A 27,497-nucleotide genomic window follows, 5' to 3' on the forward strand; every position below is an offset into this window, starting at 1 on the left:
GTCAGGGCCCAGGGCGGGATGCCCCAAGATATCCCACAATGGCGTATTGATTATTTCAAACTGAAGTGATTTGAGAAGCAGCAAGAACAGGAGAAGCTCTCTGACTCTCTTGTGTCTCTCTAAATGCCTGATGGGTGCCCTCTCTGCTCCCACGGGCTGAGAGACAACCTGATCACAACAGTTAAGAAATCCAGCCCTGGCTGTTGTGGCTCAGTGGACTGAGCACTGGCCTGAGAACCAGAGGGTTACCTGTTTGATTCTCAGTCAGGGCACATGCCTGAGTTGTAGGCCAGGTCTCCAATAGAGACCAGGGCATCCAGCCCTGGCGCGCAAGATGCAACCACACATTGATGTTTCTCTCCCTCTCCATCTCCCTCCTTTCCCCTCTGAATGAAAATAAATAGATAAAATATTTTTTAAAAACCTTAAGAAAAAATCCAGAGTGCAAATTCATTAATAAAAGCTCTTTGAAGTGCAGCTGAGCTTTTAACATAGGTGTCCTGGCTTTACAGCTGGGGCTTATCCCATTTTACTGATAATGATTTTTAAAAATGTAGAAGAATGAGCTAAACTAATGCCAATGTTGGTATAATAATGCATTCTTAAAAGAATAACTTATTATTTACTAATCATTTTTCTTTCATAATGTGTGCATTATTACCAATTCTGGTTATTTTAGGGTTCTGGGTACTTGCAAACTTATTAGATCCTAGTTGAGCAATCTTCTTCCCCTTTTTAAAATATGCTGACCTTTAGAAAACAAAAGACTTGGAGAGTCTATCTTCATAACCAAAAAAGATGAGTTTTTATGCATAATACTATTTATATACAAATTAATATATAAAACTTTTATTGTACTAAAAAAATCCAAAGTCAGAGTCAGAAAACTCTGTATAAACACACCCTGTAGTCTTTACTAATTTACTACCTAAGCTTAAACCTTGCTGAGATTCCTTTCTTTTTTTTATTTTATTTTAATCATTGTTCAAGTACAGTCTTCTCTCAGATTCCTTTTTAATGGACGCTAACTTTGTCCTATCAACTTCTCACAAATTTATTCTCTTCATCTGAAAAAGTATAAAAAGGTGCCTAGCCTGATCATTTCTTTGAGCTTCATTTTATGATCTCTGCATCATATTGTGATTTTCCCATGCACATGTGTTAAATCTAGTCTTAAATTTCTCCTGTTAATCTAGTCTTGTGTCATCGTTATTATTTTATTATTCACCCAGCTGTAAGAACTGCAGAAGGAGAGGAGTAATTCTCCCCTTTCCTGACAATAACATCCCCAAATTCCTGCCACACATCTGAGTTTCATTGGCTTCTCTTCTTTCATCACCAGGGTAAATTCAAGCTGACGTCAATGGAGAATACCACCGAGGTGACAGAGTTCATTCTCTTGGGATTAACAGATGACCCCAGTCTTCAGGTTCCCCTCCTCCTGGTATTTTTGTTCATCTACCTCATCACTCTGATCGGGAATGGGGGGATGATGGGGATCATCCATGCAGACTCCCACCTCCACACTCCAATGTACTTCTTCCTTAGTAACCTGTCCTTTGTGGACCTGGGGTACTCATCAGCCGTAGCCCCTAAGACGGTGGCTGCACTGCAGTCAGGGAACAAAGTCATCTCCTACAATGGCTGTGCTGCTCAGTTATTTTTCTTTGTGGGTTTTGCCACTGTCGAGTGCTACCTCCTGGCCTCCATGGCTTACGACCGCCATGCAGCGATCTGCAGGCCTCTTCATTATACCAGCACCATGACGACAGGTGTGTGCACCCTCCTGACGATTGGCTCCTACATCTGTGGCTTTCTGAACGCGTCCATCCACTCCGCAGATACCTTTAGACTTTCCTTCTGTGGTTCTAATGAGATTGATCATTTTTTCTGTGACATCCCCCCACTCCTGGCTCTCTCATGCTCCAATGCACACATCAGCAAGTTGGTTGTCTTCTGTGTTGTTGGCTTCAATGTCTTTTTCACCCTCCTGGTCATCCTCATCTCTTACCTCTTCATATACATCACCATTCAAAGGATGCGTTCTGCTGAAGGACGGAAGAAAGCCTTTTCCACCTGTGCGTCCCATCTCACAGCAGTGTCCATCTTCTATGGCTCGATCATCTTCATGTACTTACAGCCTGGCTCCAACAAGTCTATGGACAAAATAGCATCTGTGTTCTACACTGTGGTGATTCCCATGCTGAACCCCTTGATCTACAGCCTTAGGAACAAAGAAGTGAAAAATGCTGTCTGGAAAATACTCAACAAACTTTATTCCCAGTCTTCGGGTATGAGAAGGAAGTAGGTGGGTAACTGCGAGGTAAACCTCTCAGGCCTAGATGACTTCACAACTTTTGAGGTTTGGCATATTTCGCTTTCTTCTTCTTCAAAAATAGTGGTTACTTCTGCTATTAAGAAAAGTTGTAAAAGCAGCACTTTGAAATGTCTCACTCCAGAAAATAATCTTATTTTTGGTGAACAACAGCATAGGATGTTTGCATTGGTCTTGCATTTGTTTCTTGACATGGTTTAAGGCAAAAAACGAAAACATAAAAAGAATGCACTGAATTTCCCCTCCTTATTTTTCATGGGAAGAAATGTCCACTCATTAAAATTTGATATCAGGATGACATTTTCCTCATATACTATTTATCAACTAGAATGAACAATGTGATGCTTTTTGTTTCTTTGGCTCATGGGTTTGAAAGTAAAGTTTCTAATGCTGACAAATATTTCAAGATTCTTTTTTTAAAAAAGATTTTATTTATTTATTTTCAGAGAAAGGGAGGGAGAAAGGGAGGGAGAGAAATATCATTGTGTGGTTGCCTTTCACGTGCCACAAGCTGGGGACTGCCTGGCAACCCAGGCATGTGCCCTGACTGGGAATTGAACCATCGACCCCTTGGTTTGCAGGCCGGAACTCAATCCACTAAGCCACACCAGCCAGGGCTCAATGTTCTTAATAATGTCTTACCTAACGTTGTAATTTAAAAAACAGCACTAGACTGAGCCAGGTGACGCAGTATTAAATCCTTCCAACCTTCAGCCTTGACAGGGGTGGTTCAGTGGCTTGGGCATTGTCCCACAAAGCAAAAGGTCCTGGTCAGATTCCTGATCATGGCACATGTCTGTGTTGTGAGTTTTGTCCTTGATTGGGGCATGTATGATCAATGTTTCTCTCCCTCTCTTGCTCCCTCCCTTCCCCTATCTCTAAAAATAAATTAAAAAAAATCTTTAAATCCTTCCAAGCCCCCACCTTCTGTGCCCACCCGCATGCCACTCACTCCCCAGTTGTGCCTCATTGTATTCTCCATCTCCTTCCATTAAAGTATTGGGACAAACTCATTAGAATACAAATAATTGGGAGTAAAAAAAAAAGTAAAAGGGAGAAAACTGTACTTGAACAATGATTAAAATAAAAAAAAGCAAACAAACCACCTAGTATATGTAACAGTTTTAACAGATAAATTGTTTAAACTTTAACCCGAATAAACATACCTTTTTTTAAAGAGCCTGTACTCTGTTCTATGCTTTTAGCTTTTTTCTAGCATAACTATAATACTTTCAGAAGGTTTAGAGAAAAAAAACATGTTTCCTCAAGGACTATAAAAGAGGATATTTGTCTTCTGAATTAAATGCTTGCATTTCTCAGCACCCTTAAGTTTGGTGAATCTAGTGTGAATCCACATAATAGCTCTCTGTGCCCTCTTTGCTTCTGTTTTTTTCAATAATTCAATTCACCTCTGGGTCCCTGTTGCCTTTTGATGTCCTGTAATTATATGCTCCAAGATTAAAAAAGCTGTGGAAATTGACTTCTTAAGATAGGAATGGCTCAGTGACGCACAGCACAAGTCCATCAGGTCTTGTTTCATGTGCTAGAGGGTGAGAGTGAATGTGTGTACGTGGGAAGGGAGTGGAGATTAATTTTACTTCTCACATATCAACTGCCTACTGGTGTTCACAGTTACAATTAGTCTAAGTCACCCCATATTTCATGATTTCAAGATCATGCACAAAAAATGAATATTTATTTTAAATGTGAAAACTAGAGGTTCTGGTGGGCTAAATCAAGGAAATTAGATGTGAGATGATCAAATTCCATTATGTATTTATTTCCAATAGCCAAGAGCTGGAAACAGCCTAAGGGCCCATCAGTAAATAAGTGGATCAAAAAAATGTGGAAAACAATGGCATACTACACAGCAGAAAGAAAGAAGAAACTCTTACCCTTCTAAACAGCATGGATGGAACTGGAGAGCATTATGCTAAGTGAGATAAGCTAGGTGGTGAAAGACAAACACCATATGATCTCACCCATAAGTGGAACCTAATCAACAAAACAAATGCACAAAAAGAACCAGAGACTTGGAAATAAAGAACAAGCTGACAATGACCTGAGGGAAGAGAAGAGGGGGATAACAGGGAAATAAGGGAAAGGGGCAAGAAAAGAACATGAATAGAGGACTCATGGACATGGACAATAGGGGGGATTGACTGTGGGAGTGAGGGGGGTGGGGTAAGAGGGCTGAGCAATAGGGAAAAAGGCAGGACAACTGTAAATGAACAACAATAAATACAAAAAATAAAAATAAATTTAAAAAATTCCACTATGCACAGGGCAGCCTCTGTCTGAGAAGGGTTGATCATGAGTCTTGTGGAGAGAGGAGTAAAAAAGAATTTTGGAACATGAGGTTGGCCTATAGGAGAAGCTTTCTTTGCCATGTGGCCACTATCTCCTAAGAGATCAGCATGTTCTTCTGGACCCCAGGTGGTGACCACCTAGACCTACCTCATCAATTTTCCTGCCTCCCCCTTTAGCAATGGGGCCTATCCAGCAACTCACATAGAAGAACAGCCTTTGAAGACCAGGATCCACGTCAGGTAGGAGTCCTTCTCAGTGACTTATAGAAATTACAATGCTCAAGACTGCCCCAATTTGGAGATTTGGGAAGCAGCTATCCAAGCATTGAGTGTATTTGAGTTTTAGCTCAATTTCTTTTACTATTTGGTTGATATAACTGACTCCCCCACTTCCTGCTCCTTCTTTTCTACTTCCTTTATTCCTTCTCCTCCTCTTCTCCTTCTCTCATCCTCAATCGCTTTCTATCTTCAGCCAAGATTAAGAACTTACCTCACCACTAAGCCATTGGGTCCCTATAAGAAATTAAAGTCTTTAGTTTGCATATTATAATTGTGACATTACATAGTAAAGTGTTTTCCCGGGCATGTTTCTTTTATTTCCCGGGCATGCCCCTTTTATTTCAGACAGAAAAGTATGTAGGTCTTCTAAGAGTTAAAGGCCTAATGCCCACATATTTCTATTTTCTTTTTTAAATTTTTTTATTGTATTTTTTCCATTACCATTTAGTCCCCTTATACCCTCCTCCCCACACCACAATCACAACACTGTTGTCCATGTCTATGAATCCTTTGTCCTTTTGGCTCAATCCCTCCCACATATTTCTATTTTCTGATGAAGTCATCACACACTCATGTTACAGTTGACTGCAAAGGGGTATAAAAGAGAGTACTGGCTCTAGTATCAGAGATGGATGAAAATCCTTACTCTTCATATCAGTGTGTAACCTCAAAAACTCATTTAATCTCTCTGAACTCAACATGCAGGACACCATGAAGATACATGAAAAAAAGTATGTGAACAAGTTCATCATAATGAATACGTATCTGATACAGTTGAGATTCCTGGCATAGCTCTCACTTACCTGTCCTTGTCCTTATCACTTTCAGCCCCAGAGGACCCTCACTCTCTGCACCACCTCCAAGTTCAAGCCTTTATTTCCAACCATTGTTTAACTTCCTTTCCTCCAGCCTCCCAGGTCTACAGCAGACACATTTCAAGCTGACATTACACAAGGATCCATTTACAGAAGCTACTCAAAAGGAGACGTCTTATCTCCAGCAAGACATCAATTTACAGAATACACAGTACTGTGGGGAGCTTTTTCGCTTTCACATGGGAAATCTGTCAAATGGAGATGAAATGCCCATTTGGCTATTGACAATACCCACCCTCTCCCTGTAGAAACGGTCTGATAAATGAGAGACACTGTAAGTAAGGCTTGTAGCTCAAAGTAATTCAGTAGAAGTATAGGAAGACCTCCTTCCTGAAATGTCCAAAATAGAAAATTAAAACACATAAGTCAGGACAATTATTTATATTAGGATAGATATCCTATTAAAAAAGTGTCAATAATTAAATTATTCTAAATAGGAGGCTCCCTTTGTGGATTAGATGACTTATTTAGCTTTATGTATAGGAAAAGGGAAATTAACATATTAGTAATTCTTGACAATTGAAGCTGGCATTACAGAATCATAACTCTAGCCCTCAGAGAGCCTTTAAAAATAATCTAAACCAACCTTTGTGTTTTATAATAGAAGACCTGATTCCCACAGTTTAACTTCCTTAAATGCACAGACAACCAAATATTGCTTGACTCTTAATCATCCTGTGACTTCTAGAAATTTCTTGATGTGTGAAAAGACATTTTTGAATTTTTACTTTCATTTGTTCACCCTGACACAGATTTCTGTGCTTTAATTTTGCAGCTGAGAAAGCCAAAGTTTTGAGAAGTTAACTTGCTTGCCTACTGTTAACAAGAGGAGCCCACATTTGAACCTAAGCCTTGCCTTCTCTGCCCAATTCTCTGAAAAAAGAAAAGTAGCCTTTTATTACAGTATATTTCAATAGAGGACTTATTTGATGTATAAATCATTTGCAGACACTCTTTTATGATAAATTCCTGCTGTGTGAAAAAGCGGTCTGGAGAATACAAATAAAAGGCTATATAAGATATAATTCTTACTCCAACAAAGTAAATCCTCCTGCATGTATGGTGTCTGATGTAATGCACTTGGAGATTAATGACTCAGTGTTCAACAACGTTGTCGGCAGGAATTTTCCCTATACTCTATGGGCACATTTGTTTTAGCCTTGGTAGTTGGCATTGGCTTTTTAAATGTTGGAGCCCACAGACCTAGCCAAGTTCCACCCAGTGTTTACTGGGCACGAGCTGCAGGAAAGGCAGGTGTGAGATCTATGAAGGAACCGGGCGATAGGTGACCGATCTTGTTCTTGCTTCAAGAGCAGCATGTAGGCAGTGTAGCAACAGGGCACATACATCTAGAGAGATGACGATTCAAGGCATTTGTGGTCATTGTCTAGTGAGTAAAATAGAAAATAATAATTAGAGCTCTTCATAGATGAGAAAGAATTCTGTGGGTAGGGGAAGCTCCCTGGTGGAATTTGAGCCGGATTTTAAAGGAATAATGTAGAAAGAGCCCAGAATTCCAAGGTAGGAGACTTAGCTTCTAGTCAAAACTCTTACTGCCATTTGTAAGGCTGGAATAAGTCATTTATCTTGGAGCCAATTTCCTCATCATCAAAGTGGAGATAATAGCACCAGCCACTCCTTCCTCAAGGGTCTTATCAGGGTCAAATGAGGTAATGGATGGGAAAGCATTTTAAAAACTGTTAATCTTCTTTCTAAATAGTACTGCCACTGGTAATTATACGCAGAGCCTAGTGGGGAGCTCCTGACCAATAAGGGCCCAGCTGAACTCAGGCTTATGCGTGGGTTGCACATCACAGCAGTTTCTGTTGGCAGGAGCTTGGAAGAAAAGTAAACCACTCCGATTAGAAGTGAACCACCAACTCCTCAATCCATTACTTCTACAGAGAAATGATACTTTTATAGAGAAACCTCGGTAGGATCCCACAGCTCAGCTATTAGATTCAAGCCCAAGAATCTTACTTCCTGTTCATAATGTGGGATTTTTTTACTTGCTGGTTTGTGAATTTTTTTCATAAAGCATGTGTATTGGGAGTGGAGGAGGGGGATAAAATTGTAGCATATTTTACCAGCAAAAAGTTAATGTACACACATTTGCTATATATAATGTTTTTGAAAAACTTACTACAAATCAATAAGAAAAAGACAGATGACCCAATAGAAGAATGACTCATCTCTAATATGGTATAAAGATGAATAAAATTGATATGAACGAACATTTTGGTCATATATCTCAGTATGCATATGCATTCATTCCTATAGGTTCATATAAATATTTCACAATAACAATGTTTTTAAAAGATAAATCAAACATAGCTCCTGTATTCAGAGTTTATATAAATTTCCATTATGTACTTTTCTTTGTAAGATGTATTTCATGATACAAATGTTTAAAAAGATGTATTCAACAGAGCTTCTATATGTAAGAAGTTTATAGTATAAGTTAGAGAGAGTACCGACATATAAATAACTTTAATTCTATGTAGAAAGTGATAAAAAACCAACCAAAGATACATATAAAATCCTATGATAGAACAGAGAAAGAATAGATCCCAGAATGGGGAATTGAAGAAGATAATATTTTTGCTGGGCAAGAAAGATAGGTTTAGTGAAATGGGAAGGAAGCTATGCAGATGTAGTAAGGCAGATGGTGTTCTGTTGGAAGTCTAATATTCATAAAGAGACATAAAGGAAAATAAGTTTGAAATGCAGTAAGTTGGTGCCCAATTAGTGAAAGATATTCTCCTTCAGATTAAGATTTTCAAATTTAAACTACAGATGCAGAATACACTAAGAAATTCTGGACATCATGCAGATGTCAGAGCTAAAGGGGAAATCCCATCTGCTATCGGAGCACATCTGGAATGGTTCTGCCTATGTACCTCTCCATGTTCAGGTAAAGCATTTGTTGCTTCAGCCAAATTGTTCAGCATTTTACATGTAAGCATATATCCCCCTAATAAGTTATTTGAGCACCAGTTGTAGCAGACATTGGTCATGTCTTGATGTATCCAGAATCCATTTTCCTCCTTAAAAATGTTGACTTTCTTGGAGAATGATCTCACAATCACTGTGTTGATGTGAGAGGAATTCTGCAGGCCCGCCCACATCTGTAGAAGCCCAGGCAAGGAGACCCTTTCCTCCTCTGCACCCTCTAGAGGGATCCCTACAGAGAAATTCCTAGAGGAACACAGAGGGACAGACATGCATCCTAAGCTAAGACAATAACAAGTTCTTACTTCCCTGCATTTGAATCTGAAGCAAGTGATGTGAGGACAACGTGAGGACTCGGAGCTCATTTGCCCCAGTGGTGGGATTCTGGTTGGGCCATTCTGGTGGTTCCTTTGCTGCTGACTCCTGCTCCTTCACCCTCTGATATGTCCTTGGTTCTTACCCTGTGCCCAGAATCTTTGATTCTGTCAACCTCTTGATGTCTTTTCAATTACCTCCTGATTTTTTCTTTACAGTAGCCTGAATTAGTCTCTGCAATAAAACACAACTGATACATTGTCTAGTACGTGGGAATTACTCCTCCCAGGACTGTATAGTGAACAAGAGACAAGTCCCTGTCCTCCAAAAACATGGGAAAACGGCATAGACATGTAAAATACTAAAACAATAGAATTGAAAAACACTTAGGAACACAAGAGACATCTGTAAGCATTTCAACGAGTAAATTGGTAGGGAAATGAATAATGCAGAGACAGCGGGGCCACAAATCTTGCCAGCAGAAAGCGAAGTCTTTACCACGTTGTCCGTTTTGTAATCATTTTGTCTTGCCAACAATACTGATAAAGATCTGGAATTACTGGTACCTAGGTACAACAGAGATCGTAGGGCTATTTTTGTTCCACCTTTGCCTGTTACAGATGAGGAAGCTGAGGCCCGGCGAGGGGAAGTGGCCTCTGAGAGTCCCACGTCCAGGAAGCGGCCGAGCCAGATGTCGTACCGTGCTCTACCCCTGCGGACCGCCGCACATCCCACAGCTGCCCCGGCTGGAGGCCACAATCTTTTTCATGCTTGCTTCTCCCTGATGTTTTGGATGGCATCACCCATTGTTTTTATAAGTGTATTACTTGTTCTTTCCTCTGATAATGATGATTTTATTCTGGAATAACATGTGGGCCTGGCTAGAGCTAGAGAGCCAATATGTTGCCTTTCCAGTGAATTACAGCAACCTCTTTTCTTTAAAAAAATTTTTCTTAAAACAGTATTTTTTTAAGATTTTATTCATTTATTTTTAGAGAGGGAAGGGAGAGAGAAAGAGAGAGAGACAGAAACATCAATGTGCGGTTGCTGGGAGTTATGGCCTGCAACCCAGGCATGCGCCCTTGCTGGGAATTGAACCTGCGACACTTTGGTTCGCAGCCCGCGCTCAATCCACTGAGCTAGGGCTTGCGACCTCTTTTCTTCAGGTTCTTGTTAGCTAGTCTTTACACTTCCTTTCTTCAATTCCAAGCATCTCTTTTGTCAATAATAATGTCTCCCGCAGTGGGCACCATGAGCTGTCTCGACCCCACAGGTGCACTTCCTCCAGGAATGGCCTTCAGCTGAAGACAGCCACCTCACCCAAGGTAACTCTCATCCAAGACTGGCCGGGGTAGGGGATACAAAGGCCTGGCCTCTGTCTTGTCTTCTTGAGAGAGCTCCTGAGGACCATCACAGGAGCCTATTAAGTTCCCTTAAAACTGGGCTGAGGACTCTGTTGTGACTGCCTCACAGCCCTGCTTTTCGATCTCTCTGATCCTGCATGATCTCTCCCTCACAAGTGCCATTCCCACAGGCATGCCCCAGTGAGCCGCCTGCACACACAGCCCAGCCTCCAAGCCTGTTTCCTAGTAAATACGGTCTAAGGCCTCCTCATCCACTCTTAATTCTAGGTGAACTCCTGATGGCCAAATAGCATTGTTTTACCTTCTTCAGAACTGTGATTTGCATTGTTAACAAACTCAGAGATAAAACCCTCAATCCCCAGACTTGTTTTCTGAAGTAAGCAGAACATAGTGGCCCTGAGGTCAGTGCACACCCTATTTGCATTTCCTAGTGAAGAGTCTCTCCCCAAATATTTCCTCTGTGCTTGGAGCTCTGCTAGGCACTCTCACCTTCACTGTTTCTCACACTTACTCCGTCAACATTTGATTCATTATCTTAGTTTTATAGGTAATAAATCTAAGGGTCAGAGGTGTGTAGTGACTTTACTGAAGGTCAAATAGCTGTAGAGGTGCCACCATGTTCTAGGAAATGATAGGTGGTGAGAGGACCAGCACTCTGTCACCTTCACCTTTGTATCCCTAGCACCTGGCTGACTTCCTGGAACATAGCAGGGGCTCAATGATTCTTACTGAGTGGATGAATCACTGAACATTCGAGGAAAAGCAATTGCAGTTTTATCGAGTACCTTTATTATGTGAGATATGTTTTCTACATCTTAATGTACACTTCCTTGAAATTCACAACAAATCTGTGAGGGATGAATTCAATTCCCCATGTTACAGATGATGAAACTGAAGCTCAGATACACAGGTGCTAAGTAGTAGAACCAGGATCCTAATCCACTCTATTTTCTGGCTCTGCATGCCTTCTCCTGCACCTTGGCCACCCCCACCCCACCTCCTATTTCTCAGATGAGGAAACTGAGGTACAAAAACCTTAAGTAGGTCTTTCCAAGTCATATTACTAGAGAATGGCAGTGAAGAGGCCAGACGCCAGGGTTTTTTTTTTTTTATCTCCCATTTCACACCACCAGCTAGTTCTGCTCAGCATCTTTAGGACTCTGGCTGCCTTTCCCAAACATGGTCGGTGCAGTAGCACCCTCACTTAGATCAAAGAACTTCTCACCAAATGTAAAACTGAAAATGTAGGCCACCTGCCGATGTGATGGTATTTCATAACTCAGAGCTAAAAATAGCTCTCAAACTTGCTTAGCCTGTTGGTAACATATTAAAAATCACTCACCTCTTGGATTAATGTCATATTCAAAATCACTCACCTCTTGGATTAATGTCAAGATTATGGCTTTTCAGGTTTCCTTCTCTCTCCCTCTCTCTCTCACCATCTCTCTCTCAGGGAGTGGATTATGCCACGTTATTTTCCACATGAATCACTGAGCACTTGTTTTCAAAGATGAGTTTCACGACCTTATTCTCTTTGCTGTCCCTGCCAAATTCATTTTGGAAGGCAGGAGGCAGAAGTGGTTAAGGGCGTAGGCTCTAGAGCCAGATGGGAGTTGAGGCTGTGCATTCTTGGGCAAGGCATGAAACCTTTGTCTCAGTTTCCTCATCAGTGAATTGGAGACAAACTAAGACCTATTTCCTGGGATTGTTAGGATGATTAAACAAAATAATTCACAGCCAGTGTTTAACAGTTCCCAACACAGAGAGAGCGCTCACATAAAATAACTAAAACCAAAAATCGACAAGAAAGAATTGTCACCACCAGCATGACCACTAGCCCCAGTTTGTCTGGAACTTGCTGGACTTAGCGCTAAAAGTCTCAAGTACCAGGAAATTCCTCAGTCCTGGGCAAATAGGAATGGTTGGTTACCCTATTTCCCCACAGTGAAACAAACAAAAGGTTCTGAGTTACTCAATTATTCACAAAGTATTCACTAATAACTAATACATTCCAGATAGTTTGATGGTGTTTGGAAGGTGAACAGTATAAAAATGAATTAAGAAAGAGAATTATGAAAATGGGAAAATTAAAAGTGACCCCATGAGAGCTGGCATGAAATGTGTGATTCTGAAAAACACATTGCTCCCTGGGGGGAGGGGCATTTGGTACGAATTTCATGAATTACCCATTTCTGTCTCACAGGGAATTTTTTTCTCCAAAACTCACACTGGGGGGACTTAATAGGTTGACAAAGGAAAAAACATTTCCTTGAGCAATTTACAGTTAGACAGCTTTCTTCACTGCAGTATTTCCCAGCATCTTTAATCAGCAAACAAGCATTTGACTCAAGGATGTCTCAAATATTGTTTCCATACTTTAAACATTTGTGATAGCACAGAATTATTTTTAGGACTTATAGAATGATACCAGTGTCCCACTGAGCTTTGACAGAAAGAAAATCTAGGTGGTCTCTGGCGTTATGCAAAAACTCAGACTCGGGAGGAAGGCACCAAATCCCAGGTCCTCATAAGCAGAGCAGCTGTGCTTCAGTCATTACAGCCCATGAACTTTTTTTTTTGGTTTATGAACTTCCTTTCAAAATTTGATGAGCACATAAGCACACAGAGGATAAAAGACACCAATCCAGAGGCCTCAGCTTTGCAGAACGTACAGGATAGATGCTATATCTTCTTAGGAATTAAAAAAAAACAACCTGTCCTCTAAGAGAATTTTGAGCCTTCATATCAGCAGGGATAGGAAAAAGCCTGCAAAGACTGAAATAAATTCTGACACAAGAAAGAAATACTCGACTATAGACTAGCACAAAGTGTGAGTGCACGGAAGCAGTGCTTAGAAAAATACAATACCAGTAATTACTTGGATATATTGAGTGCTTGCTGTTATATGATTACTTAATTTAATCAGGAGGTAATTTTTCATGGAGTTGAGGCTGTGGCTTCTGAAATCAGGTTTCCCAGTTTTGAATATTGTTTACTCATTTAATGGTGATATAACATTGGAAAGTTACTAAAATCTCTCTTAGTCTTAGAATTCTCACATACAAAGTAGCAACCATAAAAGTATGTGTTTCATCAGGCTTGTAGAGGTTGCCAGACATCAGTCTTGCAGCCTAGTGCCTAGGTCATAGTAAAGCTCAGTAAACATTACCTATTATTATTAATAATTGATACTGTTATGTGGGTATTATCATTATTCTTTTTATTTCATGGAAGTAATTGAGAACAAGAGATCCCAGCAGATTAATCCTACCAACCACACTCATCTCAGAGTTAATATAATCTGATGCAGCCAGTCCAGTGGTCTATGAGACCCTTCTACACCAAGAATCTCAAACTCAGCATGATTAACCTGCAGCGGTCTCTCTCTCTCGTTCTTTCTCAAACCTCTCTTTCTTCTACACCGTGGTTTATATCACCACACAAGAGATGGAGTCATCAGTGTTCCTGCTTTCTCTCATGCCCCATATTTGATATATGAGAAAATGAAGCCAGATCTGCTTTTGAAATATATCCAGAATTGGATAGCTTCTCATTACCTCTCTCACTACCACCCTGGTCCAAGCCTTCATCATCTCTTGCATAGATTAATGAAATTAATGCACAGGAAAATGAAATAGATCCAACCACGTGGAGGCCCTTCTTAACCTCACCTGTATTTTGGATCCCTAGACAGCCTGTTACTATCCTCAAACAATAAGGATGTCTACCTTTACTGAATGCTTGTTAAGTGATAGGTAATATTGTTATGTTCACTTCACAGATGGGGAAACTGAGGCTCAGGCATCTTAGTTAATGTGTAAGGTGGCTCAGGAAATAAGTGGATTCTTACTTGGAGCAGCTTGACTGGCCACTCTCTAGAAGCGGAATATTGTGTGAAAAATTGGAGGAGCATGTAGAAGAAATATGAGAGTGGAAGGAATTTGAGATAGCAGCAAATGAAAGTAGTGGGGATATAGACTGTTAGATTTCACACTTATCTGGAATCTATTTCAACATCTACCCCTCTAACCCATACAGAAACCAATAACTGTCCTAGTCATAAGGTGTAAAAACTTACAATGCCAGTTTGCATCACCCAGGCTGATAATGAGTTCAAGGGAAAACTGATGTTGGAGTGATATTAAACAATACCCAAAGTCAGCCATCTAGTACATGGTGGAGTTGTAATTTTCATCCAGATGTCTCTGGTCTGGACTCACTCTTTTTTTTTTTAACTTTTATTCTCTAGATGTCTTTATTCCTTTTACACAATTTTTTTATTATCCCACTGAGTGGTAATTACACATTCTACGTACCTTCTCATCCTGTGGGACTGTTGAAGGCTAGAACGTGATGTATTAACCTATGTTTTGCTAGCATAAAATACTGCTCTTGATACAACAGAGGTGATGGCAAAGTGGTAATTGAAGTGAAATAAAGCAAATTGCATTAACTTACATTATTGCACGAATAATCTATGTCAGTATTTGAAAATCCGTGTTGGGTGGCCCACGTATCTCGGTCAATAACCGATCCTGTCACTTTCCTTCCCTGCACCTTAGTGCAACAATCATTTGTGAAGATAGAAGATTGGGCTATGGTATATCCCAAATCCTTTTACCTACAACACTCTATGTTTCTACCAGTATTTAAGAATTCCATTTTAGTGTTGTGCCCATGTTAAATTCGGAGATCCCCAGATAAGGCACGCATTGCACAGTTACTACCCAGATCCTCTCTTCTCCCTGCTATAGGGTATTCACATAACCCACAATGACCCCAGTGGGGAACAGTGCAGAGGTGACTGAACTCATTCTTGTGGGGATAACTAATGACCAGAGTTACAGATCCACTCTTTGAATGTTCACCTTCATCTACCTCATCACTCTGCTTGGGAGCTGGAAGATGACCATGTTGCTTCTGTTAGACCTGGTCTCCACACTCCCATGTACTTCTTCTTCAGTGATCTCTACCTGGTGGACTTTGGTTACTCCATAGCTATTGCTCCCAGAGTGAGAGCCGATTCCTTATAGCAAGCAAGGTCATTTCCTACAATGCATGGGCTATTCAGATGTTCTTTTTGCAGTCTTTCTCACAGTATGTTCTTCTCAACACTGCAGTTAATTTGAAACTGCTCTAAAAATAAAAATCTATTTGTCAAGAAACATGTATATAATGGACCCATAGACAAGGACAATGGAGAGGGGGGAGTATTGAGTGTGGAAGCTTGGGCAGGGCAGAGCAGGGGAGAGCAATGGGGCAAAAATAGGGACAACTGTAATTGAACAACAATAATAAATAAAAATAAAACATTGTTAAACTAGAGACATATAAAGTGTTCATACAACATGTTTAACTTTATAAATACACACACGTTTACATATAAATGATATGCATATTAATTTATAAATAATCTTATAAATACACATATGCCTCTATAGTGAATTTACAGAAATATAACCAAAATAGTGCATGAATGTCAAGTTTGATTCCATCACACTTCTTCCCATGAAGTACATATTTTTTATAAATCTGTGCTTATTCTATATATAATTACATACACAGGGCACCTTATTCTACCTGGAATTATATGCTTCTCAGTGTTTACTTATTACATGACTATCTTCTCCATTAGATTTAAGTACCATGAATACAAAAATTCTGTTTATTTTGCATGGGCCTGTATTCTCAGGGCTCATCATTATGGCATAAGTGCATTTGGGACCAATCAAGAATTGAGTGAATTGCTATTTCTCTCAATGGTATAAGCATTTAAAATGAATTAAGTGAAGCACTAATTCCTGGGTTCCACCTGTCTTGTTCAATGATAGAGCTCCTGTGTCTATCCTCCAATGTTTATGTCAAATGTAGTCCTGGGGGTCAGGTGGTGGCTTGATTTGTGTATTATCAAAGAGAATTACTTCAAATAGCATGAATAAACCCATGATCTTCCTCAACAAGCAGGGCTGGACCCTATAGACACATTAATCACTCATTCCCTAGTTAGGGGAGATAAAGAGTTTTGTAACTCTCTAAGGGTATTGTCCCCTGAGAGTTCCATGACTATATTACTTTCTTCTGGTTCTCTCTTATTCTTTAACTTTTCAAGATCCACATAACTCCACCTGGCAGTTCAAGAACCAGAGTTCTTTTAGTCTTTCATTTATTCATCTGATTTTTAAATAGCTGTCTAGTGTCCACAATGACCTTCCCCCAAACTATGATGTTTGTAAGAACAAGCAGCAAAATCGAGGGACAACAACCCCAAATAATAATGAGGATAATTGTGATTATGATGGACACCTTTGACCAAGTATAAGGCATTTTAGGGATTTCCTGACTTTCTTATCATAGCAACAGTGTTCAGGGAAGGTGATATTGGGCTGCCTTTTTGTTAAGTCCATTTTATACATGAATATGACAATACTGAAACAGGTTAAGTGATTTACCTAAGAAAAGAGAGCAGCGGATCCAGGGCTAGACTTTTTGTTAGCTGATTCCAAAGTCAGTGGCATTTTTTCCTTCAGTTTCCCTTGCTTCTAGAGACCTTTACACACTTCGGCCAAACACTAAAGAAGACCATCCCAATACAGTGTTACTGTTTTTCACAAGGTGAATTTCTGATTTGAGATTCACTCCCGTATGAAGGAGCTGTACCTGCAGGGTGTTTTCTTCAGGGAATAAGGTAAACCTGTAAGTCTACTACATCAAATCTACTGTCTGCATAAATTTTCAGGGATAGAGGTAGCCAGGAAAATGCATCAAAAAGAGACTTCTCCTTTGATTTATCTACAGGTTGGGCTTGAATGTTTTCAATACTTCTTATGTCTGTTTCACACGGTGTAAACATTATAGTGATCCTATTAGAACATGTATTTATCATGTGACTTAGAGGAAAAGCAGACAAGCATCTTAAATCTCTGCTAAACGTAAGCTTGTTTGACTTTGAACAAATTATTCCAACTAGTTCAATCTCCATTTTCTCTTTCAGGGGATGTGGTAATAGTTATTTTGACTAATCCTAGAGTTGACAAAAGAATCAAGTGGAATATCAACATAAAATTTTATTATAATGTGGGAGCTCATATAATATTTGAAAAGAGAGAAGAAGTGGAGAATAATAATCAGAGAAAAATCAGGCTGAGGAATCAGTTATAAAATGCACTAAAATGAAGATGTGTAAAATTACATAAGACATAACTAATTATGAAAATAAAAAGATCCTATCTCAAGTTCTACTTTTGCCAATAGAGACTATCTGGGGTTAGACAATTTATTAGCTATTAACACAGACTGACTGATGGATTACAGTGTAAGCAAGATAAACTACCATTACATAGTCTAGGCAAATGAGAACACAATGCTCTCTCTTGGGAATGGGTAATTAACATACCACATACTATTCACCAATTTATGTAACTGCCTCAGTCCACATGCTACCACATGCTGAGGTCAGGGAATGCATCCTGCTGGTGTGCCATGGCAGGCTTGGAAATCAGCATCCGACCTGGTGCAACTCAGAGACCTGGTGTTCAAGGAGTGAGAGAAAAAGCAGACAGCATTCAGCACTTCACATGGCTTATTGGTTGGTGTTACCAAAGAGTCATGCACCTTTTAACTATCTGAGGATGTTTTGAGGGTTGAAGTGAGTTGTAAACATTTGTGAATACAGTTCCCGTTCTTCAACTAAGATCCAGAAAGGTAGGTTATTTGCACAGAATCACTCAGCCTGGTAAATATATTTGATTCCCAGTTTGTGTTTTTAAATCATTAGCATTGAGTTCCAACGATAGATTGAATTACTTAATCAGTTGATCAAACAGTCAACTAAATGAGTTACTTTGTGGTGCCTTGTTCAGTTTGAACATAAAAAGTGTGAGGCAACATTTCATTGTGATAAAGAACGAAGACTTGGATTCACAGTAACGTGGCTTCAAATCCCAGCTCTGTGACTTTCTCGAGCCTTAAGCAAACAACTAAATGTCAGTAATCTTCAGTTTCCATACCTGTGAATTGGGGATAATATCTCACAACATGTGTGAGGATCGACTGAGGTAAATGGCACCATCTCTAGCTTGGTGATGGGAGCATAGCAAATGCTCAATGAAACACGTCTATCGCCGGTTAAGTCAGTATGAATCACAACTTCCATTTACACAGAATGATAAATTACAATGGAGTTAAAAAATTATAGAGTAATGAAGTGAGAAATTCTACTGATTTGAATGGTATAATTATATCTAAAGAGGAAGGATCTGGGGGAACTTGTGTTATTCTTTGAACACATGAGATTTGTATTTTGGGCAGAGAGCATTTTGTCAGAAAGATTGCATTTTTTTAGTTTGTACTGAGCACCAACTGTAAGGTGGTCCATTACATAAGAAGTTTCCATCTGTGGAGTGAAGAATAAGTGATTAATAAATGCCTCAAAGAACCATTGCAGCTCTCAATTTCTTCTCAAGACTAAAGCAAGCTTAACTTTCTTTTTTTCCTGCAGGAAGATTTTGGATTAGAACCGAAGATATCACATGTGCAGAAGGTAAAAGTTTTGAAATGATTCCTAGCACATCATGTTTTTTTTTCCTCAGAATTTGAGAAATTGTTATCTGTTCTACTGATTTATTGAGCAGTTTTTTATGTGATTTAAGTGAGCAGTTTTTTAAAGTAACCAAGTGTCCTAGTCACCCTGCTCTGTGTAAGTAGCCTTCATACCACTGGTAATAGAAGTGAAGTGTGCCCAGGATTTTCCATGCTTCTGTCCTGACCCTCATCTGTCTAATAGCCTCTCCAATCCCTACCCTCACCTTGAAACCCATAGGGCTAATTTCATCATTATATTTACCACCATGTCACCCAGCATGAAGCTTGAGGATTGTTAGCTCAGCCCTCAATTCCTACAAAATAGTGTTTATACCTCTCTGTATATCCCCTTTACTTGGCTTCCACTCCTGCCTGACTCCTGCAATCACCCCACTGCACCCTTTGGAATTTATAATCAATCATCAACATAACCCAATAAATACTTAATGTTTTCTCTGAAAGTCCCCTTTATCTACTTGGTCTAACTGAAATCTGCATACTGGGACAGCGCTGCCCTTGTAGCCATCCCAAGTGGTGGCAATTTTCTCTCCCACATCCCCCTTTCCACCAATCTCCTCATCTTTTTGACCTTGTAACATTAGAATACTACAGTTTTTGTCTATCTAAACTCTTGTCTTTGGTGGTGTTATTTAGTCTTGTGGATTTTATATGATACATATGTACATTGAACCATTAGAAGAATTACCAACATATTCAAGTTAATTCATCTGTTACAGCCAGTTCTTTTATCTGAATTCCAGATTGCATATCCAACTATTTATGTGACCCTTCTGCTTGAATATCCAAGAGGGACCTCAAATCCAATGACATTATCCTTTTCTCCCTTTTCCCCAAACATCTACTTCTTCTGCATTATTCTGTGTATCCCTATACAGACATTGGAGTCAGCATTAACTCTTCTGTATCTCTCATGCTCCTTTTTAAATGTCAGAAAATTCAGTCACCTCTACTATTGAAATACATTCCAAAGTGGATAATTTTTCATCATCTCTCTCACTACTGTTTTGATCCCAGAAATCATCATCTTTTGCCTAGAGTGACAATGGCTCCTAATTTTTCTAGCACCTTTCATTGTCATCCTGCTAAGTTTAGTTATGGACAGATCTAATAGAGTGATCCTTTTAAGAATTAAAATCAGATTTTGTCAGCTTAAGGTCAAAATCCTATAATGCTTTCCAATGTCACTCAGAACAAAAGTCGAATAACTTAAAGTAGTATATTAGGTCATTATAACTCCACCCTCCTGTACCTCCCTGACCTCACCTCCCTTCCCACCACAGCCTTAATGATTTTCTTGCTGACCCTTGAACAGACTCAGCATGTTCAAGCCCCAGCACCTTCCTTGTACTTCCTGTTCCCTCTGCCTGGGATGTTCTTCCCCCAAACACAAGCCCTGCTTCCTTTAGGTATTTGCTCAAAAGTTTCATTTTGTTAATTAATCTCTCCCACACTACCACATTTAAAATCATATCTACCTGTCTCTAAATTTACCTATTTCCCACTCAGCTCTTGAAAAAAGGGCCAGATGGACTATATATTTTCCTATTGACTTTATTTTATATCTGTCTCCATTTCCAAAATACAAATTACTGTGTTTTCAATAGATATGGCAGTGTCTTGCTTATAGTAGCCACACAACAAGAATTTTTAAATAAAATGTATCATTGTATCAAATATCTAATTTCTGCAGTAAAATTAATCTTTAAGGGTTTTTGATCTCTAAACTACTTAGCTAAAATTTTAAAGTAGATAAAATTAGCAGACTTGATTTTGAAAAGACTCTTGATTTAAAGAAGTAGAGACCCCATAATGTTACAGAACAAACAAGGGGGGCCTGGGACGATACGCTATTACTGAAAGAAGCCCCCAGGTCCGTTATGTCCGCTGCCAGAGGAAAGACGTCTCTCAATGCCAAAGATTTGTGAAAAGGAAAGGAAACGTTTATTTAATGCTATACAGACTTAAAGTAGGGACCTAATGTCTTCACCAAAAATCCTAAAGTCCCTTAAAGCACCCACAAACAGACACAGTCCTTCCTTCCTTCCCCCTTTGCCCAGTCCAGAGTACTGTATCTCCTAAAGCTACGGGGGTCCCTACTCTGGCAAAGGCACATGGTCCTCTCTCCCCGGACCATGGGAGTCCCCACTCTGCCAGAGCCGCGTGGTTCTCCCTCTTAGGGCTGCGGGAGTCTTCACTCTGCTAAAAGCTGTGTGATTCTCTCTTGCAGGGCTGTGCATGGTTCTCCGCCTCCAATGGCTGCCGTGTCTCGGTTTAAATCCCAGCACCAATCTTCCTCTGAAGCCCCATTTCCAGCTCCTCTCACAATTGGCTACAGCTGCCAGATTCTGGGCAGGTGTGGCCCTGTGGTGTGGAGCCAATTATCTCCAGGCTCTTCTGGATCTTATTACAGATCCCTATTTGAGGTGGCCCTCTTGGCTGCACCCTGTTACAATAATAGACGTTTATGTAGGCTTCAAAAAATTTCCTTACATTGTTTATAACATCAGTGATAATGTATAAACATTGGTATTGTTTTTATCTGTGATGACTGAATCCAAGGTTTATCAGGTTCTGAGAATGGAAGCATAATGGAACAAGAGAAGAACTCACCCACACTTTGAGTTTTTCAAGAAGGGGCATATTTATTGAATGCTTATTAAGTGCCAGGTAGTATTATTATTCCAGTTTTATTTGGGGGAAACTGAGGCCTAATATCCAAGGTGACTCAGAAAATAAATGTGTTCTTAATCAGCACGGCTGGAATGGCCACTCACAGGTACGGAAACCTTGAGTGAAAAGTTGGAGGCGGGCCTATGAAGGACGGGAAAGGGGAAGGCGTTTGAAAGAAAAGCAAATAGCATGAGTGATGCTATCAGACCTTTGATTTCACCCTTATCTGGAAGCTCCGTCTTATATTACCCACCCCTCTAATACCAGGTAGACCAAGCCCTCCGTCCAAGCCATAATTTCTAACAACCTAGTTCCAGTTTGCATGATGAACCCAATTTGATAGGAAAAATGTTGCACTTTACCCAAGTTCATGGATTCTGTACATGGTGGGGGTGGGATTTTCATCTTTTAACATGACTTAATCATGGCTCCAGATCAGGGACATCTGAATGCAAAAGTTTAAAACTGTACTAATGTAATGAAAGCCAAAACCTGTTCTTTTCTAGATGCTTTTATTCCTTGTACATGAATTTCTACTGTTTTCTTATTATTTGGTAAATTACACATTCTGTGTACTGTACTATACTGAGGGCATTTTGGGCCAAACCCATGTTTTATTTAACTACCTATCCCTCTCATATGCCACTGTTCTTGACACAATGGAAAAGACATAAAAAGCCAGTTGAAGTAAAATTAATTCAATTTTACATTAATTTTGTTAAGCTATCGACTTTAATATAAAGAATAATTTGTGGTTGTTCTATAACCTTTGAATTGGGAGTCTGCCCTCCTCCAGCGAGCAACTAATCAGGTAAATATTGCAGACATCCTTCCTTTCCTCCCCTTGATCTTAATTCACTCTTCTATGATGTTAGGAGATTAAAATGTATTATCTCTAAACCCTTTTATCTGGATAGTCTGTGATCTATCAATAATTTACAACTGCATGTCCTTGTCACAGCCGTGCTTTAGATCTACGGACTCCCGGAAACGTGCTATTGCAACAGTGGAATGAGACACAGAGCAGACGTGCTGGTCGATCTCCGCAGTCTTCCCTCTGTGGGTCACTCTGATTCTGTTTTCTCCTTGCTACGTACGAGGCAGCCGCCTAACTCCCAGTTGATTCCCATGGAAAACACTACTGAGGTGACCGAGTTCATTCTTGTGGGGTTAACAGATGACCTTGAACTGCAGGTCCCCCTGTTCGGAATCTTCTTCTTCATCTACCTCATCACTCTGCTTGGGAACCTGGGGATCATCATGCTGATACTGCTGGACCCTCGTCTCCACACTCCAATGTACTTCTTCCTCAGCAACCTCTCCCTGGTGGACTTCGGCTACTCCTCAGCTGTCACTCCCAAAGTGATGGCAGGGTTCCTCACAGAAGAGAAAATCATCCCCTACAATGCTTGTGCTACCCAGTTCTTCTTCTTTGTAGCTTTTATCACTGTAGAAAATTTTCTCTTGGCCTCCATGGCTTACGACCGCTACGCAGCAGTGTGCAAACCCCTGCATTATACCACCACCATGACAACAGGTGTGTGTGCGCGTTTGGTCATCGGCTCCTACGTCTGTGGCTTCCTGAACGCCTCCATCCATACTGGGAACATGTTCAGGCTCTCGTTCTGTAGGTCCAATGTGGTTGACCACTTTTTCTGCGATGCTCCTCCTCTCTTGGCTCTCTCATGCTCAGACAACTACATCACTGAGATGGTTATTTTTTTGGTGGTGGGTTTCAATGACCTCTTTTCTGTCCTAGTCATTTTGATCTCCTACCTGTTTATATTTATCACCATCCTGAGGATGCATTCATCGGAGGGACGTCAAAAAGCGTTTTCCACCTGTGCTTCCCATCTCACTGCAGTCTCCATCTTTTACGGGACAGGCACCTTCATGTACTTACAGCCCAGCTCCAGCCATTCTATGCACACAGACAAAATCGCATCCGTGTTCTATACAATGGTCATCCCCATGTTGAACCCCCTGGTCTACAGCCTGAGGAACAAGGAGGTCAAGAGTGCCTTTAAAAAGGCTGCAGGAAAGGCACAGCCTTCTTTAAGATTCATATTTTAATTCTACAGAATCAGCAGTAAGACAGTTTCACACAGCTCACATCTATCTAAGGAAAATATTTACCTTTCCAGACACAAAATTCCTAATTCCTTGTAGTAATTTCTCCAGCTATTAATTAAGCCTACAAAGCAAAAGTATTAAAAATACAACACATAGGAATAATAGGTTAAGCAGAATCATCCATGAATATATAATTCTTCTTTTTAAAATTCTTTTTAATAAATATGTTCACTCACACCCCCACATGAACGTGTACACTGACATGTATATGTAAGTATATGCATACACAAGCATCATTTATGAGAAACTCATGAAAACCACATACCTACAGAAGAAATTAGTTAAGATGCATTGTATGTGAGGTAGGTCTATTGCAATAGTAGAATTTAAAACAATTATTTTTGTGTCTGAGATCACATGCTTAATTTAAATAGTTAACTTTATAGAAATATATGTCATGTATGTTTAGTTTTTAAAATTATAATTCACTATCTTTTTACATATAAAAACAATAGCTTTTATATATTTTTAAATTAACCTTATGAAAATACTTCTAAAATTCCTTGAGTGTAGATTTATTATTGATTCATTGTTCATGTTTGCAATGAAAATACATACCTTTTCATGGGTATTTATTTTCCCAATTTTTATACTAATGAAAATGTTTATATGACAGTTTTAGTAAAGGAAACATATCACGATAGAGAAAAGAATGATAAAGGTATATTTTAATTCACTTAAATAAAAATACAACATTTAATTTTTATAGTTTAATTACCAAAAAGACAATAGTATTAATAAATTATTTGTATATAAATGCTATAAATTTTTTAAATTACAAATTTGCTGATATTTTGAGTCTCAAAGTATCAGTCTCAAAGTATCAGTATGAGTCTAAGTTAAAATTTGAATCATATGTATATCCATTTCTTTCCTCAGATTGGAGAAGTTTCTGGCCATTTATTTCATCAAATATCCTTTCTGCCCTTTTATTTCTCTCCTTTTTGGACTCCCATTATGCATATGTTAATACTCATAGTATTCCACTGTTCTTAAGACTGTTATTTTTCCTCATTTTTCTTTATTTCTGTTTCTCAGTCTGGATATTCTCAACTGAGCTGTCTTAAAGTTCACTGATTTTTTTCCTGCTACTTTAAATTTGCTACTGATCCACTTCAGTGAAATCTTTGTTATTTATTTTTCTTTTCAAATCAAGAATTTCTATTTGGTTTTAAAATCTATATCTTTATTGATTTCTCTATTTGGTGAGGCATTGTTCTCATACTTCCCTTAATTTTTTTAGGCTTGGTTTCCTTTCGCTCTTTGATTTCCTCCAACTTTGACATAATGGGGAATTAACAAAAATGGGAAGAGTTTGGGAAAAGAGCACCCAGAAAAAGGTCGTATCTCAGGTCCTAATGGCCATGTTATAGTTTCTACACAGAAATACAGCTGTAATTGTGTGTGTGTATGTGTGTGTGTGTGTGTGTGTGTGTGTCCCTGGGTTGTTCATTTTGTCTGTAACTCAGTGGGTAAAACCAGTGTGCTACAGGTAAATCCTTGTTTTCCAATTTGTTTTGACAACTTAAGCAGCTCACATTTTAATTCTCCTCTGTCTTATTTCTCAGTTCATTAATTTTTAACATACACTTCAAACCCCGACTACATGGTAGGGTCTTTAGAATTGACTTGCAGTGACCTCTAAGGCCTCCGAGGGAGAAATGATTTGCTCTGGAGGAAACAGACACTCTTTCAAAAATGAATGGAGGCTTTCTCACACACCAAAAGTAAAATGGTAATTGCTTTATAGTGTTTGATGGAAGTTTACAATATAGTAGGCATTGTTTTAAAAACTTTATAAATAGTAACATATATGCTGCTTATAACAACCTGTGAAGCAGGCATTATCATCATCTCCATTTATAAGTGAGGGAACTGGAGTTTGTATCAGGGATTACATAACCTATAACCTTTTTCATATGAATTTCAGAAAGGACATTGACGTGGGGCAATACAGCTTTTATAACATCCCAGCCTAGTTTCCTTCCCTCACTCATGATTCTGCTCTGTTGCCATCAGGAAAGTTAAGCCTGAATCTCTTCTGCTGAAGACATCTACGCTATCGAGAAGAAATAACCCCCAGTAATGTAAACACCTTAGTGCTATGCCTTCATAGACTAAACTAGGTCCCTACTGTCTAATTACTGCTACTCTAAATGACTGGGGTGGGAACCTCTGGTTGCTCTCTTGGGTACCTAGACCCCCAACAAGTTCATGTATATATAAAACCCTCTGATTCTCAGTCGTTGGTTTCTAACATCCCAACATGACTCTATTTGACATCGTTTTTAGAGGGACCAGTGTGTATGCCAAAAGGCTCTTTGGTATTCTCTGATTGATCTTAATGTAAAATTTTGTCCATTTTACTAAGTGGCCTTATTTCATTGGCATATTACTCTGAGCCTGCAACAAAGATCAGGGATAAATACCCAAAGCTAAAATGTTGTTCATGGTGAATATAATGATTCTTTACTGGAGATGCTTAGCATTTACAGAGTACATTCCCCCTGCTTTTCTTCCCAACAGTATCACTGTACGACAAATTGGAGAATATTTTTAAATCCTCACCTAATAATTACCTTTTCTTATATTTCCCAGCCTCTTGAGAATTTAAATTTTTGTGACCAGACATTAAGTAAGTACTTCAACAGGATTCTGTCTTTCTTTTTGAGTGGGACTAACAATTTGAGAATCATAAGTGAAATTGTGTAATTTTCTTTGAAGAACAAGGTAAATCTAACTCAGTTTTGTGGTCTGTTTATACTGTGTTATAGAAGATGTGCTATGTTGTTATAAGGGCAACATCTGCCCAGGGGATTGTCAGAGTTTAATATCCTAAGTGTTAATACTCTTATGCTTCCATGTTGTATGGCTAGAGTCCAGATGTTACAACAACCTCCTTTAATTAGGTAAATGGTGATTTTTCTCAAGTAACAGAGGATAGCATTTTTCTCATAATTTAAAGGGCTTACAAAAGCACTTAGAAAATAGTGGGCACTAAGTAAATGTTTGTTGAGGCAATGAATGAACAAATAAATAAATGAATGAGTGAGTGAATCACTGAATGAATTGTTTATTGGTCCTTTTCACTGCACACATTCTGAAGTTCATGGGTCTGTATTATTAAAGCATGCTCTTGTGTGTAACTTTGCACAGACTTTTCTGAGGCTCCTGATCAAAAGTTTTAGATTTCTTTTGAACAAGGAATCCATAGCTTAAGGCATGATTTACATTGGCACCCACCACACACAAACACATACCAGAAACAAAAATTTCATAGACCCTTATTTATTTTTCCATTTGCAATGCATTTTTGCGTTCTATTTTTCTTTATCTTAAATGAGCTCAAATATTTAAAACGATTAGAAAATCATCTGCACATAGTACGTGCTGTGTGTGTTAGGAATCATTACTAAAAATTGTAAAATATTGTTCTAAGACAATATGGGGTAGATTGCTTCTCCAAGACTCAGTTCAGTCAAAACAAATCCATGAAGGTTTATTTGTTGAAGATTTGATAAATGTAACAAATTTATTGGTTCAACAAAAGGGTGTTTCATAGAATATTCTTCTTTATTGCAATAGGTATACATATGTTCCTCTTGTGATTTTTATGTATTTTATTGAGCATATACTTGGGAATTTAAAGAGAACTCTTGATATT

At 39.1% G+C, this 27,497-nt stretch overlaps 2 protein-coding genes across 2 annotated transcripts; both read left to right on the forward strand.

Moving 5' to 3' along the window:
- Positions 1-1,360: 1,360 nt before the first annotated feature.
- On the forward strand, positions 1,361-2,773 carry LOC123829525 (olfactory receptor 1444). Its single transcript, XM_045855346.1, has one exon. It carries the CDS (start codon positions 1,364-1,366, stop codon positions 2,306-2,308), a length of 945 nt encoding a protein of 314 aa, XP_045711302.1. The 5' UTR covers positions 1,361-1,363; the 3' UTR covers positions 2,309-2,773.
- Positions 2,774-22,825: 20,052 nt separating this feature from the next.
- Positions 22,826-23,773, forward strand: LOC123829528 (olfactory receptor 5B12). Its single transcript, XM_045855348.1, has one exon. The coding sequence runs from the start codon at positions 22,829-22,831 to the stop codon at positions 23,771-23,773; it is 945 nt and encodes a 314-aa protein (XP_045711304.1). The 5' UTR covers positions 22,826-22,828.
- Positions 23,774-27,497: the final 3,724 nt, after the last annotated feature.

This window comes from Phyllostomus hastatus, unplaced genomic scaffold, assembly GCF_019186645.2.
Source record: "Phyllostomus hastatus isolate PE091 unplaced genomic scaffold, TTU_PhHast_1.1 phas_scaffold_11, whole genome shotgun sequence".
In the NCBI taxonomy this organism is placed as follows: Eukaryota; Metazoa; Chordata; class Mammalia; order Chiroptera; family Phyllostomidae; genus Phyllostomus; species Phyllostomus hastatus.

Coding starts and splice junctions, on each gene's coding strand:
- LOC123829525 (XM_045855346.1), top strand. CDS start 1,364: ATGGAGAATACCACCGAGGTGACAGAGTTCATTCTCTTGGGATTAACA.
- LOC123829528 (XM_045855348.1), top strand. CDS start 22,829: ATGGAAAACACTACTGAGGTGACCGAGTTCATTCTTGTGGGGTTAACA.